This window comes from Hylobates moloch, unplaced genomic scaffold, assembly GCF_009828535.3.
Source record: "Hylobates moloch isolate HMO894 unplaced genomic scaffold, HMol_V3 SCAFFOLD_16, whole genome shotgun sequence".
In the NCBI taxonomy this organism is placed as follows: domain Eukaryota; kingdom Metazoa; phylum Chordata; class Mammalia; order Primates; family Hylobatidae; genus Hylobates; species Hylobates moloch.
In genome coordinates this window covers 37131177-37144503 of record NW_026652291.1, presented here as the reverse complement: position 1 = coordinate 37144503, position 13327 = coordinate 37131177, and the positions used below count along the sequence as shown (strand labels likewise).

The 13327-nt window shown below is 41.5% G+C and overlaps 2 protein-coding genes across 8 annotated transcripts in view; one reads left to right on the top strand and one right to left on the bottom strand.

The window, feature by feature from the left end:
* RAD51B (RAD51 paralog B) overlaps positions 1-13327 on the top strand; it is a 730112-nt gene that overhangs the window by 469361 nt on the left and 247424 nt on the right. For all 4 annotated transcript variants that reach the window (XM_032179312.2, XM_032179313.2, XM_058429428.1 and 1 more), the window contains exon 8: positions 8413-8509. In XM_032179312.2, coding sequence (XP_032035203.1) covers positions 8413-8509 — 97 coding nt within the window. The remainder of the gene's footprint in view (positions 1-8412; positions 8510-13327) is intronic.
* LOC131381474 (uncharacterized) overlaps positions 1-13327 on the bottom strand; it is a 52007-nt gene that overhangs the window by 17469 nt on the left and 21211 nt on the right. For 3 of the 4 annotated variants that reach the window (XM_058429430.1, XM_058429429.1, XM_058429431.1), the window contains exon 3: positions 7926-8025. The exons of the other annotated variant lie outside the window; for it this stretch is intronic. In XM_058429430.1, coding sequence (XP_058285413.1) covers positions 7926-8025 — 100 coding nt within the window. The remainder of the gene's footprint in view (positions 1-7925; positions 8026-13327) is intronic. 4 annotated transcript variants of the gene reach the window in all.

Genomic DNA, 13327 nt, shown 5'->3' with positions numbered 1-13327 from the left:
CAGACACAATTCTACTTCAATGCATTTTTTCTGAACTCAGTGGTCAAAAGTAGCACGGAAGCACTACTTGAGTCAGCCCCCTCTGTGATTGAGTGAGTGTGTGTTTGTGCAAAGCTGAGGAGATTTTTTTCACCTCCTCCTTCTGCGTTCCCTCAGACTGAGCCACTTTCTTCTTTAGGGGCTCCCCTACTAGGCAGAGTGTTTCTCTAGCTTTGCCTATGGATTTCACAGTGAAATCTACAGAAGAGAGTTTTCCTCAGGGCTGATAATAACAGGTGTGAAGTTATTAAGATTGGAAGTATTCTCACCATAAACACAAATTATTTCAAGTTGCTCCTTCATCCCTTTTTCCATCCCCTTTTCCTTGGCCACTGCCAGTTGGTTCTGTGTAGGGTGGGTTTCTTAAGGTTGAGATAATCAATGCAAAGGTGGAATTTTGAGTACAGCACTCATCCTAATGTGAGTAAAATATGTGAAACATTTATTCTAAGCAGGCTGCTACATTAACAGTTGTAATACATTCATTTTCTGCATATCTTTTGTGGACTCAACACTTTTAGGTACAGAGAGGTTAGGAGAATTTCCCAGAATTGCACAGCAGGTTAGTGACAGAGCCAGAAATAAAAGGCTGCCTGACTCCCACACCCATGTTTCTTCAAGCCAAATTGAAGTTTGGCCTCTTCTCTACAAATATTTCACAAGAAAAATTCCCCACAGCCTTTCAGATTTTCCCAGAAAACAATTGTTGTGCAGTCCTTCAAGATGGAAATGGCAGGCTGGAATATTGAAACCTTATCAGCTTTTATTCTAGAACTGATAGTTGATATTTTCTGAGCTGAAGCTAAGATAAAAGTTTGTGTTGTTTTTTTTTTAATCGTGGAATGATTTTTGATTTTCCAGAGCATGGCAAAACTAAGCCAGCAAATACTAAAACCAGATTTGTTTTTGTGACACTCAAACTCCGTAACAAATATTGGGTATCTCTTTACAAAGCTGGAAGTGGACAGGAAGGGTTTGGGATGGGGAGAGGCATGCGTCTGGGAGCGTGGCCTTTCTAGACCTACTCTCTTCCTTCTGCCTCTTGCCCTCATTGCTTTCCTTATTCTCTTTCTTCCTCTTGTCTCCTTCTCACCTCCAGCTCCTACCACAGCAGACAGGTTGGGGCAGACACCGTCATGGTTGGGGAGCAGGAGGACAGCATGGGGAAAACCACTCCAGGCCTTTCTCTCAAACCTTGGTGATGAAAGGACTCAATGGACCTGAACAATTTCTCACAGGAAAGTTCCGGTCTCTGTCTCCTCAAAAGCAAGGCATTCAGTAACTCTGAACAGAGCCAGGATCAAAACCTGAATTTCTGACTTATCCCAGGCCTCTGTTTGGATAGAAAGGCTAGGTCACTGTCATATATGGCAATTAGGAGCACTTCAGATACAAAAGTAACATTTTTAAAGCTGTGCCTTAAGCAGAGAGACCATTTTTAGTACAAAAAGAAAAAAAAGATTAACTGTGCCTTCAGAGCTGATGAAAGGCAGAGCCTCGTCACTTTGAAAGCATTGGATTTAGTGCCAGGCAGGTTGGTGAGTAGACTCAGCACGCACGTTCTCTTCTTGCGTCTCTCTCTGGCCACCCAGATTATCCAGGGGCTGCTGTTTACTTGAGAGCTAGAAGTATCAGGACGGACTATCACTGCATCTCGCCATCCTGGCCCAGTTAAAGTGATTTTGAAACTTCTTGATGTGTGTTAGATTGTGGCAGGTTTCTGCCAGGGAGTGGGTGGGAGGAGGAAGCAGGTGTTTTTATGGGCTAGAAATGTCCCTGAGATGCCTGAGGTTGCTTCGTGAATCCTCTAGCCCAGCCTACCCCTTCAACTCTGTTGCACAGAGACATGAGTTCCATGAAAAGTTTAGTTTCAAAACTTCCCATGGGCGTCGGAAATGATAACCACATGTTATCAAGAGCCACTGAAAACCACCAAAAATTTGTCAAAATTCATATAAGATTGCCTCACATACTTGACTTTCATAGAAGCGGAAGCCATTGACCTACTTGATTTTTGGTATTTATTAGCAGAGTCTGAAAAGACTTTTATCACAAGATTGATCCTGTTACAGTGTAGCTTCTTGACCATCTTTCAGTGTCTTTCTGGATACTAGATTTCTTTGTTTATTACTTTTATAGGTGGAATTCTCTAGGCCATGACATTAAGGCCTGGAGAAGTCACCTGTCAGTAGATCTGAGCTGAGAGTTTCTCTCTCTTCTCCTGTGTCCCATGTTGCCTTAGGAAGGAGAGCAGGCAGGGAAGCCTGCATGCCCTCATCCCATCTGTACTATTGGTCTTAGACAGGTGACTCCAGTTCACTTGGTGGAAAATGGGGATTACAAAATTTGCCTCTCAGCTGCCCCCACAGAAAGCTCACTGATGGCATTTGTCAGATTCTTGGGTCCTTAAAAAATCTGACTTTTAAATATTGAATAATTATTTTCCTGATCATGAGTATCTCTTCTGCTGACCAAACAGGACCAGATATCACATTCCAACCTATTCTATCCCTGGCTGACCACAAACTCCCTCTTCTTTGTCCCCCACCAAAAGTCAGGCAAAATGAGCTGTTTCTATCAAAGGCTGTGCCTTCAGGCCTGGCCATTTCCCACTCAGGTCTCCAGGGCTATCCAATTTTCTCTTCACCTGTACATTCTAGTACTCATGGAAGGCTCCAGTATACAAAATGGCTACTCATGGAGCCCCATCCCCTTCCACCCCACCAAAGATATTTCTAGTCTTCAATGTAGAGTAGGTTAGAATTGACATATACATTGGCCCTTAAAGGCCAGGAACATTAAGCTTGAGCAGAGGATAGGTGTAGCCTGGGTATAGTCTAGTCATAGCCTAGCTAAAGACAGATGAGTCAGCTGAAGGCAGAGGGCCTGCATTGGGCACATAGACTGGCAGAGAATTGGGCTCAGTTGGTCCAGTCCCCTGACTGATGACCAGTTCATTCTGCTTATTCTCTCTTAACTCAAGGTATTTGCTGCCTTAAGCTACTTTTTAAATACTTAGTGGAAATAAGTCATGTATTTTCGTTAGTGTGTGTGTTGGTTGGGTTTTCCTGGCCAGGAGCCTCTGCCTTCTGACCAAAATGACATTGATTTCCCAGCCTTCTGCCTTAGCAGTTCATCCCATCTTTAACTGGTTCCCCTCTATCTCTTTTCTCTAGCTTCTATGCCTTGCTGGCTGTGAAAGGAGGACCTACTGGGTGGTTTATGAATCTATACCCTGTATTTCTTTTTTAAAGATCTTAATTTTTCTCTTAATCTGAGTGTGGATATTTGACTGAAGTACACAGAAGGGTTGAGAAACTATGTAATGCAAAGGAAAACTGGGAACCTGGGGGCATGGCTTTTGAAGGGAGAAATCTCTCCCCATTTTTCCTTGTGGGAAAGCATTAAAAATGGGACTCAAGGTCTATGTGACACTATATGAGGGGCCATTTCCTATACAGGTGCACCTCTGTAAACAACATACAGTTAAGAGGGCAATGCAAAGAAGCTTTGAGAGTAAGCATTCTCTCATATATAAAGTTGAGTTGAGACAGAAGTTACTTTATGCAATTTATAGGGTTTCTTGTTCCTTCTAATAGGTGGATGGTATTCTTCTTCCTCAAGAGAAGCTGATTAAGTTGGATTCTGTCTATTCCTGGCTTCAGACCTAATCATGACCATTAAAAATATCTACCTTTTCCTTTGTCCAAGAATCCCACTCTGGTCTTGCATTGTAATTGGTGGTATTGGGGGTGTGTTGTGTGTTTTCAATAAGCCATATTTTAGGGAAATAGCAAAAATAGCATATATACTTTCAATTAAATTGTTATTGCTTTTGAACACACCGACAGCAAATATTTGTTATTTGTCAGCAGTGGACTATATTCTGTATAAAAGGGAATCAGGCATGGGTTTTATAGCTAAACAAGCAAGGTATAAATCAGCAAAGGATAACTAATGACAGTGATGGGGTAACATTTTCCATAGGCTGGGTACTGTGCTAAGGACTTTCTATGCATTATCCAGCTGAATCCTCAGAACCATGTGAGCTAAGTATTATCATACCCAGAGAGACTATGAACCTTGCTCCATGTCACACAGCGAGTAAATGGTAGAGCCCAGGATCTAAGTTCAGGTCTGATTCCAAAGCGCTTGTCCTAAACACTGTGCAAATTGCTCTTACACAAATTTAGTACTGAGCATCAGAAGATTCAGTCTTTCCCATGGAGCAAAGCAGCAGGAAAACCCCATGAAGTGTCGGTTAGAAACCAGATTGTGTTAAGAGTCTGTTTATAAATTATAATAGTATTTCATATGTTATTTTAAGAGTATAGTTTTCGAGTCTCCTGATTGCCTCAGAGGAAAATATACCTATAGTCTTCTCCCCAAGTTGTCATGATTGTATTCAATGCTTTGGGAAATGTTTTCATTCTATCCTTTTTGCTGAAAATAGATTTAGAAAACCACAACAATTCAGTAAGATGACATGATTAGCAAAGCCCTGAGTTTGGTTGCTATGTATCCCTTTGGTGATTTGGCTTTAAGACACGTGATTAAAAGGGAGAGGATTATTAGCAAAATCAGTTAGGAGCTTGTTCTTTTGCCATTGGGGAGTGGATATTTTCTTCCCCATCTACTCTTTCACGAGAAGTGGAAATGATGCTGGGTATCTTTTGAGGTACATCTGTAGTTCAGTTTTAGGTTCTGTAAGGTAGCATTTCATTAGTTCTGTACAATAAAACCGTCATCTCAGTACAAGTTTCCATTACAGAACCAGTGAAGTGAGAATAAAATTGAGGAAAAGTGGTCTAAATATTTTAGTCAGTGCCTCGTCATTGAATTGGTAAGTTTCTAGAGACATACAGTACCTTTATATCTTGATTTCCCCCATGTATATGGTGACATGCTTTGCATGGTAGGTATTGAGAATTTTTTTCTCATTACTATTAACCATATCATTGGAGTCCCAATCATTTTCACCAAGCCATCATTTAAAAGAATCACAAAAATATTAGAGCTGACATATTTAGATCTCTCAGAAGTTCCACATTTTTTTTTAACTAAGATAGACAAATGCATTATTCAGTTTATTGGTAGATAAAGCACATAGTATTTTCAGAGCAATGTCAATATCTTATTGGACTTGATTTAAATAATGGCTATATTTTTCTTACTAAGATTTTTACACAAATTCTTTGCAATTAAATAAAACTTAGGAAGGACTAAAATAGGTAGAAATCATCAGGTACCAAAGTATATCCTGATATAGAAAATTGTGATTTAGTGTTCTATTGTTAGAACCAACTGTCTGGAGCCTGTGGCATATACTAATTTATTTATTTATTTATTATTATTATTTTTTTTTGAGACGGAGTCTCGCTCTGTCGCCCAGGCTGGAGTGCAGTGGCGCAATCTCGGCTCACTGCAAGCTCCGCCTCCCGGGTTCACGCCATTCTTCTGCCTCAGCCTCTCCGAGTAGCTGGGACTACAGGCGCCCGCCACCACGCCCGGCTAATTTTTTGTATTTTTAGTAGAGACGGGGTTTCACCGTGGTCTCGATCTCCTGACCCCGTGATCCGCCCGCCTCGGCCTCCCAAAGTGCTGGGATTACAAGCGTGAGCCACCGCGCCTGGCCGGCATATACTAATTTATTAACCTGTATATCCTCATTCTGAAGGAAATAATAACAATAACAACAATTGCTTCTATTTATTGAATATTTACTATGTGTCAGATACTTAAAGTATCTTACATTGATTGTCTCATTTAATTCTCATAAAAATTCTATGAGATAGATATTATTTTACCTATGAACAAATGAAGCTCAAAGGTACACAGGATCAAAATTGGAATTTGAACCCAGTTTTACTGAACTCCAAAGCTCATACCCTATATTATAAAACAGAAATGGCCGGGCATGGTGGCTCATGCCTGTAATTCCAGCACTTTGGGAGGGCGAGGCGGGTGGATCATTTTAGGTCAGGAGTTCTAGACCAGCCTGGCCAACATGGTGAAACCCCATCTCTACTAAAAATACAAAATTAGCCAGGCGTGGTGGCACAGGCCTGTAGTCCCAGCTACTTGGGAAGCTGAGGCAGGAGAAATGCTTGAACCTGGGAGGCAGAGGTTGCAGTGAGCTGAGATCACGCTATTGCACTCCAGACTGGGCCACAGAGTGAGACCCTGTCTCAAAAAAAAAAAAAAAAGAGATCAATGAACACAGTTCCTTATTTATACTCATAGAGCTGAACAGTTGTTTCAAGGAGGTTCCAGCCATTTTAACTGAAGGCATATCTTAGGTGATTCTCACTGGTCTATGGAAAGTAGCAATAAAAAGAATATGAGAGAGAAGATTAGCAAATACTGAGTGGAATTCTACAATATCTGATTATTGCTGCAGAGTGACTGGAGACTCACAAGCCCAGTGGGCACACAGAACTTAAAAGGTTGTCTTTGCTACTCGAGTACTTCATTTCTTTACCTGACCTTGCCGTCCCGGTCCCTCTCAGCCCTCAATTAAGCTGCCATTGATATAGGATTTATAATGTGTCACTGGTCCATTCAGGATACAGTGACAGAGGTGTGGCTGAAAAGCTGGATAATAAAAAATGGAGGCAACTTCCATTTCTGTTCAAATCAGGGTGGCAACAAAACCATAGCTGACCCTTGTTTCAGACCAGCACAGTCTGGCTAGACAAATATTCCAAGCACTGAATTGTGCACTAAATGCCTAGTGCCCCTTTCAGAAGGGACATTGCCTCTGAGTGACCAAGATGCTCATAGTTTCTTCCCTTAATGAGAACATCTAAACCTTGGAAAATGATTGTCGTATTCACTATGTTATAATTTTCCAGAAAAGAACCTGTATTTATTCTTCCTCTAGGCTTCTAAACAATAAGGTAGGTTTTACAAATGAGGACTTTTTAGGAATAGTTTCTTGACTATACCAAATTTGAAAATTTGTGTGGCATTTGATCCCATGAATTAGGTAGTATGAGAGTCCTTTCCAGGGATCTTAAATGTTATGAACTTCATTTTGTATAGGTAGGATTATGCTCATTTGTGTCTTAAATACATAGTGAGACTTTGTACTTTTTTTGTTAGAATTTAATGTTAGAATTTAACTATTTAAAAGAGGAGTGTTATTTCTTTAGAGTCAAACTCATTCATTCCTATATCACAAATTTGGAAATAAAACTCTGACTTTTAACGATAACAAGCAAAGAAGCCACAGGCATCCAAATTTTATTTTATTTTATTTATTTATTTGTTTGTTTGTTTGTTTGTTTGAGACAAGTTTCACTCTTGTTGCCCAGGCTGGAGTGCAATGGCATGATCTCGGCTCACTGCAACCTCGGCCTCCTGGGTTCAAGCAATTCTCCTGTCTCAGCCTCCTGAGTAGCTAGGACTACAGGCGCCTGCTACTATGCCCGGCTAATTTTTGGTATTTTTAGAAGAGACAGGGTTTCTCCATGTTGGCCAGGCTGGTCTCAAACTCCTGACCTCAGGTGATTCGCCCACCTCAGTCTCCCAAAGTGCTGGGATTACAGGCATGAGCCACTGTGCCTGTCCCCAAATTTTAAATTATTAATTTTATTCAACACCAGTAATATCTTAGGTTGTGGTTGTAATTTTATTTTATTTTGTTTTTTATTTATTTATTTATTTATTTATTTATTTATTTATTTATTTATTTATTTATTTTTGAGATGGAATTTCAGTCTTGTTGCCCAGGCTGGAGTGCAATGGTGCAATCTCAGCTCACCACAACCTCTGCCTCTCGGGTTCAAGCGATTCTCCTGCCTCAGCCTCCCGAGTAGAGTAGCTGGGATTATAGGCATGTGCCACCATGCCTGACTAATTTTGTATTTTTAGTAGAGACTGACCTTCTCCATTTGGTCGGGCTGTTCTCAAACTCCTGACCTCAGGTGATCCGCCTGCCTCAGCCTCCCAAAGTGCTGGGATTACAGGTATGAGCCACTGTGCCTGGTGGATATAATTTTAAAAATTAAAGTCTGATAAAATGTGTACATGTGCATTTAATCGTGGTTAGCTGCCTATTATTTAACCAATATGATAACACCCCTCAGTCCCAACTTACTCAGCATTTAGAATGAATTGATAGAGGTTTTACTCTGAAAAAAGTCAGTCTATTTCCTCAGTTTTCTGGGTTTTGAATAACTGCTAGGCCTTGCCAGATATTCTGGCCTAAAGATAAAGCTGGTGAAAGTCAGGGCTGGGGTTTTGCTACCTGTGTATTTATCAGTCTTCTCCTAAACCATAGTCTGCCTTTTGATAACTCTAATAATTAATTTGGTCTTCCCTGTCTTTCTTCTCCCTTGCCCCACCCCCCTTCTCCCTGTCTGTTCACAGGTTATCTTGACGAATCAGATTACAACCCATCTGAGTGGAGCCCTGGCTTCTCAGGCAGACCTGGTGTCTCCAGCTGATGATTTGTCCCTGTCTGAAGGTAAGGAATCTGTCCTGGAGAGGCTGAAACTTGACACTGACGTACAGCCCCACTGCCTCTCCACCTCCTGTTGAGAGCTGGGAGATATGGCTAATAGGCCCTGGCCAGTGAACCCAGCCGGAGCCTGTTGATTTAGGTTTGGCCACCTTTCCTGGCATTTGATCTCTTATACTGGGGAGTCTCTTGCCCTGCCTCTATAAGGGAGCTCCATTTGGAGGCCAGTCACTCCTCTGTGTGCTATTTCAAGTCCTTAGTATGAGGGCCGATGAATTGTTAAATGACTTTGTTTTTGAGACTGATACTCAAAGGTTGGCTTTCCCAGTGGTCCCCTAGCAATTTAGCCTTTTGCTTGTGCTGAGTTCCTTTGGACTAAAAAGCGTACATCAGTTTCATGTGCCAGAGATATGACATTCCTGATCAGCTTTACAGAAGATTAAGAAAAAAATCTCCACGCTGGTAAATCTGCAAAATTTTCTCCACCCTCCCCTGCTAGCAAAGGTCAGGCTGGCTATGGTTTCGATGGCAATAAGCTTTACGTAGCTGGGGAAATAACACCAGTAAACCAGAGGGTGGTTTCTAGTTTTATTGAAAGTGCTTACTTGACATTTCTGAGTTGTTATCCTTGTAGTCTAGTATCTTTCATGCAGAATGCTGTGGGTCTGGGTAGACATGTATAGCTCTTCCAGGCCCCTCCCCCCTTTCCGCTTTCTGAGAATTGCTCATGAAGGAATACAGGAGACTTTTAGGCCTAGCAAGGCTCCTGACTGACTGCCCAGGTGATCTTCTGCAGATCAGCTTTGCTTTATGGTCTTAGAAATTGCAAAAACCACACTTCTGCTTCTTAGTGGTGGCTTTAGGAGGGAAAACTAGTGGCTTATTTATGAAAACTGTACAATGCTTTGTGTACCCTCCTTCCAAGTTCAGGGATACATCATCATAACCCCCATCAGCGAGGCTGAAAACCTGAATCATCGAGTATTCCTCCCTCCTGAAAGTTTTGTCATCAAGTCTGCTTAGTACTTCTTTCCACATGTATCTTTCCTTTGTCCCCTCTTTTTTGTAATGTGTGTTGTGATCAGCAGATTTACTAAACTCCCAATTGAATTATTTTAATAACATCCAGATTGGCCTTCCCAGCTCTAGCCTCTACAGTTTCCATTCTGCCACTACCAAATTGAACTTCCCCGTCTGGCCTCGTTCTGCTCTGTTGCTCTCAGAAATCTTAGAATAGTTTTTTTGTTTGTTTGTTTGTTTCTTTTTTGTTGTTTGTTTTGTTTTTGTTTTTGTTTTTTTTTCTGAGAATGAGCTAAAATCAGTAAGCTGATTTTAACATATTTAGGGATTTGGGTTTTGTTACCTTGAAATCAGCCGTGGTGAAAGTATTTATACCATGGAAATCAGCAAATGCTGAAAATCAGGTGCCTTGTTTTTTTATTTGCTCCCTTTGGGTAGACTGGTTTTCAAAACACCACTAGATAAAGTGAATGATTTTAACCCTTCATAATCTGTCATTTCCTTTCTATTCAAATTCAGTACCTGCCGATATCTTAGGTGAAGCTCCTATGCCAAGTGTGCCGCTCTTGGCCTGCCCCTCCCCACTCCCAGCTCCAGGCCTGTGCAGAGACAGCTCACCCTAGAACAGTGCTTCCCTCTTTCACTTCTTCTGCTTCTCGTCCCACATGCACTCCTTCGAGGCTTATTTAAAGACTGCCTCTTTCACAGAACCTGCTTGCCTATGGTCTCACTCTCTGTTTTTCCTCTGTGGCCGCTCTATCTGCTCAACTGTATAGAGAAAAAGTCTAGAAAATTAATTTAACTTCTCATGTTTTTCTGCCTAAATTGGCAGATTTTAAAGACACGACCATGTCATATTCTTTTTGTATCCATGTTGTTATCTAGTGACTAGCAAAGTTCTAGACACATACTAGGCAGTAAATAAATGCTGAATGAATATCACAGTAAATACTTCAGAAGAGCAGTGACCATGAGAATCATATAAAGCACCTATGAACATTGTTAAAAAATTATTATAATTATTACACACACACATACACACATATACACACACACTTATTCAGCTCTGAGGAGACCAGAATAGAGTAAACTGCTTCCTTATTTGAAAATCAGTAAGTACTTTTATTTGTGTTGCCTTCCTGGTTTATCTTAAGCAAAGAAGAAAAGCAAAACACATAGAAAAGAAATTGCTTCAGGGCTGCAGTATAACTGCCACAAGAAACCCCTGACTTGTGTTCATAGCAAAGGAAGAGTTACCAGCTTATCCTCCCAGAAATCCAAGAAATAATGGAAATAATTGATTTTTCTAGATTTTTTTTTGTATAGCTGAGCAGATAAAGAGGCTATATAAATATATTCCTAAAGTCTATAATGAAGGTTTTTATTAGTGGATTAAAATGAACAATGTCTTAGAACATTTATAGCCATTCAAATATATCACAACAGATGTTAAGTTCCTATGATTTACACACACACACACGTGCACACACGTATAAATTGCTCTGTTTTGCTTCAAGCATTCATTGTATCAGCTTTGCCACTGTGTTGTTAACTGTGGTGTTAGGCAGGCCCTTTTGATGACTTTGGGTCTCAGTTTCTTCTGTTACGTGACAGGTTGGAAGCATAGAAGATTGCTAAAGTGTTTTCCAGCTCTAGCATGTAAGATCATGAGGTAGGTCTGAAGGTCAGGAGCATTCACCCACTGATGGGGTTTTAATTCTGACTTACAGAGTAGGAAGAATGGCCGTGTTGCTGATGTTGCCCTAGATTAAACACAATAAAAAGGGTCTTTAATAAATCTTAGCACTGATACTTCGGCATACCTGCAGGAGCCCTTCCTCCCTGTATGTTTTCTCTTTGTCACTCTGGGTATACTTGTGGTCTTGTCTGTCTGTCTCTTGCTCTCTCTGCCTCTCTCCACACAAAGGTGTACAAAATCAGAAGTGTGTGCAAACCAGTGAGAATAAGAAACACACTGGGATGGGGTGACTGGTCAATTTGCATAAGTTCCGAAAGTTCCATTCTCCCAATAGTTTGTGAATGGGATAGTTTGTGAAAGACAGGCTGCAAATTGACAAGCACACTGCAAATATGAGGAGATATTTTAAGTAAATAGAGAAAATTCAGTTTGCCCTCTCATTCCTTCTCAAGGCACAAAGCTCAGGGGCAGGAGCAATGCTGGGAAAGTCCTTGGCCCTTGGGGTGTACTTCTCCCTTCTTTGGCTCTCCCGCCTGGGAGCTGGATAACTCAACAGTGGAATGAAACCTCAATGAAGGGAATTATACCATGATGTCAAGCAGTGAACATGAGTCTACTTAATCCAAGCCCAGAACTCAGCCACAGATTTAATAAGGGTGGGGGGGCGGGGAGACCCAGCAACACAAAAACAAAGAACTCTCAACTTTACAAACACTGGGAGGGCAACAGCTGGTCAGCCGAGATTAAAGGAGCGTGAGAGAGCACCTCCCATCTCCTGACTTCTCCTCCCCCATAGACGTCCCTGCAGCCAGCCAGGGCTCGCTTTTTACAGCCCTGTGCAGATGACCTTGTTCCAGTTAAGATAGGAGCTCTTTTGATCTCAGCAGGGGGATGCTCTGGGCCTGCAGCTGGCAGATATTAATAGTACAGGATCTGTTGGGGTGGAAGAGATCTCTCGGTTGGTCCAGGTCACTTGTATTCCCTCCTCTGCATCAGAGCAGAAGGGACTTCATTTCCCTGAATCAGCCCCTGCTGGGTACTACTCCTCTTAGGTCCACTCAGATCATTTTATCGCTGGCTGCTCTTGGCTGCTTGTTCTCACCTCACAACTGTTTTCAAGGGAGCACTGTTTAAGCAGTGTACTGTGCACTGCAGCTGAAATCTATTACAGGACAGGATAGACCTTGCCCCCCGCCCCCAAATCCCAGTGTGTTTCTTATACTCACTGGTTTGCACACACTTCTGATTTTGTATACCTTTGTGTGGAGACAGGCAGAGAGAGCAAGAGACAAGACCTGAAGTGTACACAGAGTGAGAAAGATACAGTAATACAGGAAGGGGAGACTGTTGCAGGTATGCCAGAGTACCAATGCTAAGATTTCTGAAGGTCCTTTTTATTGTGTTTAGGGCAACATCAACAACACAGTCATTCTTCCCACTCTGTAAATCAGAATTAAACCCTATCATTGGGTGAATGTTTCTGATCTTCAGACCCTCCTTATGATCTTAACTGTTAGAGCTGGAAAAGACTGTAGCAATCTTCCAGTATCCACTCTGTCATTCAACAGAAGAGATAGGGACAGAAATAAGGAGTTTTTGGTTGTATAGTCTACATTGTTCTAGACTAGGTACTTTGAGTCACAGTATTTTCTTCTTCAGATTTCATTTTGTTGACAGAAGTTCAGATCTATAGGTTATTATAGAATTCCGTGCTCAGTTATTGTGACTGTTGTGTGGCCAAGGACACGTTTCTTAGCCCTTGCCAATTCTTCCTTATGGTCATTGGAGATACTAATAATTGTTGGACCTCAGTCATAGGTAACATCCCTTTCCCCCAGAGTGATTAATAGAGAAGGGATCAAACAGTCCAAATGGCCTAAGATGCCATATCCTATTCCAAAGTCACCTGGGATTTGAGCAGAACCGGCTGAGTGCCCACCTACTGTAACACAGTTGGTAGGTGAGATTTGACAGATGGTAACAGTGAACCCTGTGCAAGATTGAAGCTATAGACCATTGGCTTGCTTTCTTCTGACGATTTAACAGAGTAGCAGTTACTTCATTATGGTGACATGGCCCACTTCAGGAGTTCCACATGGTTTTAT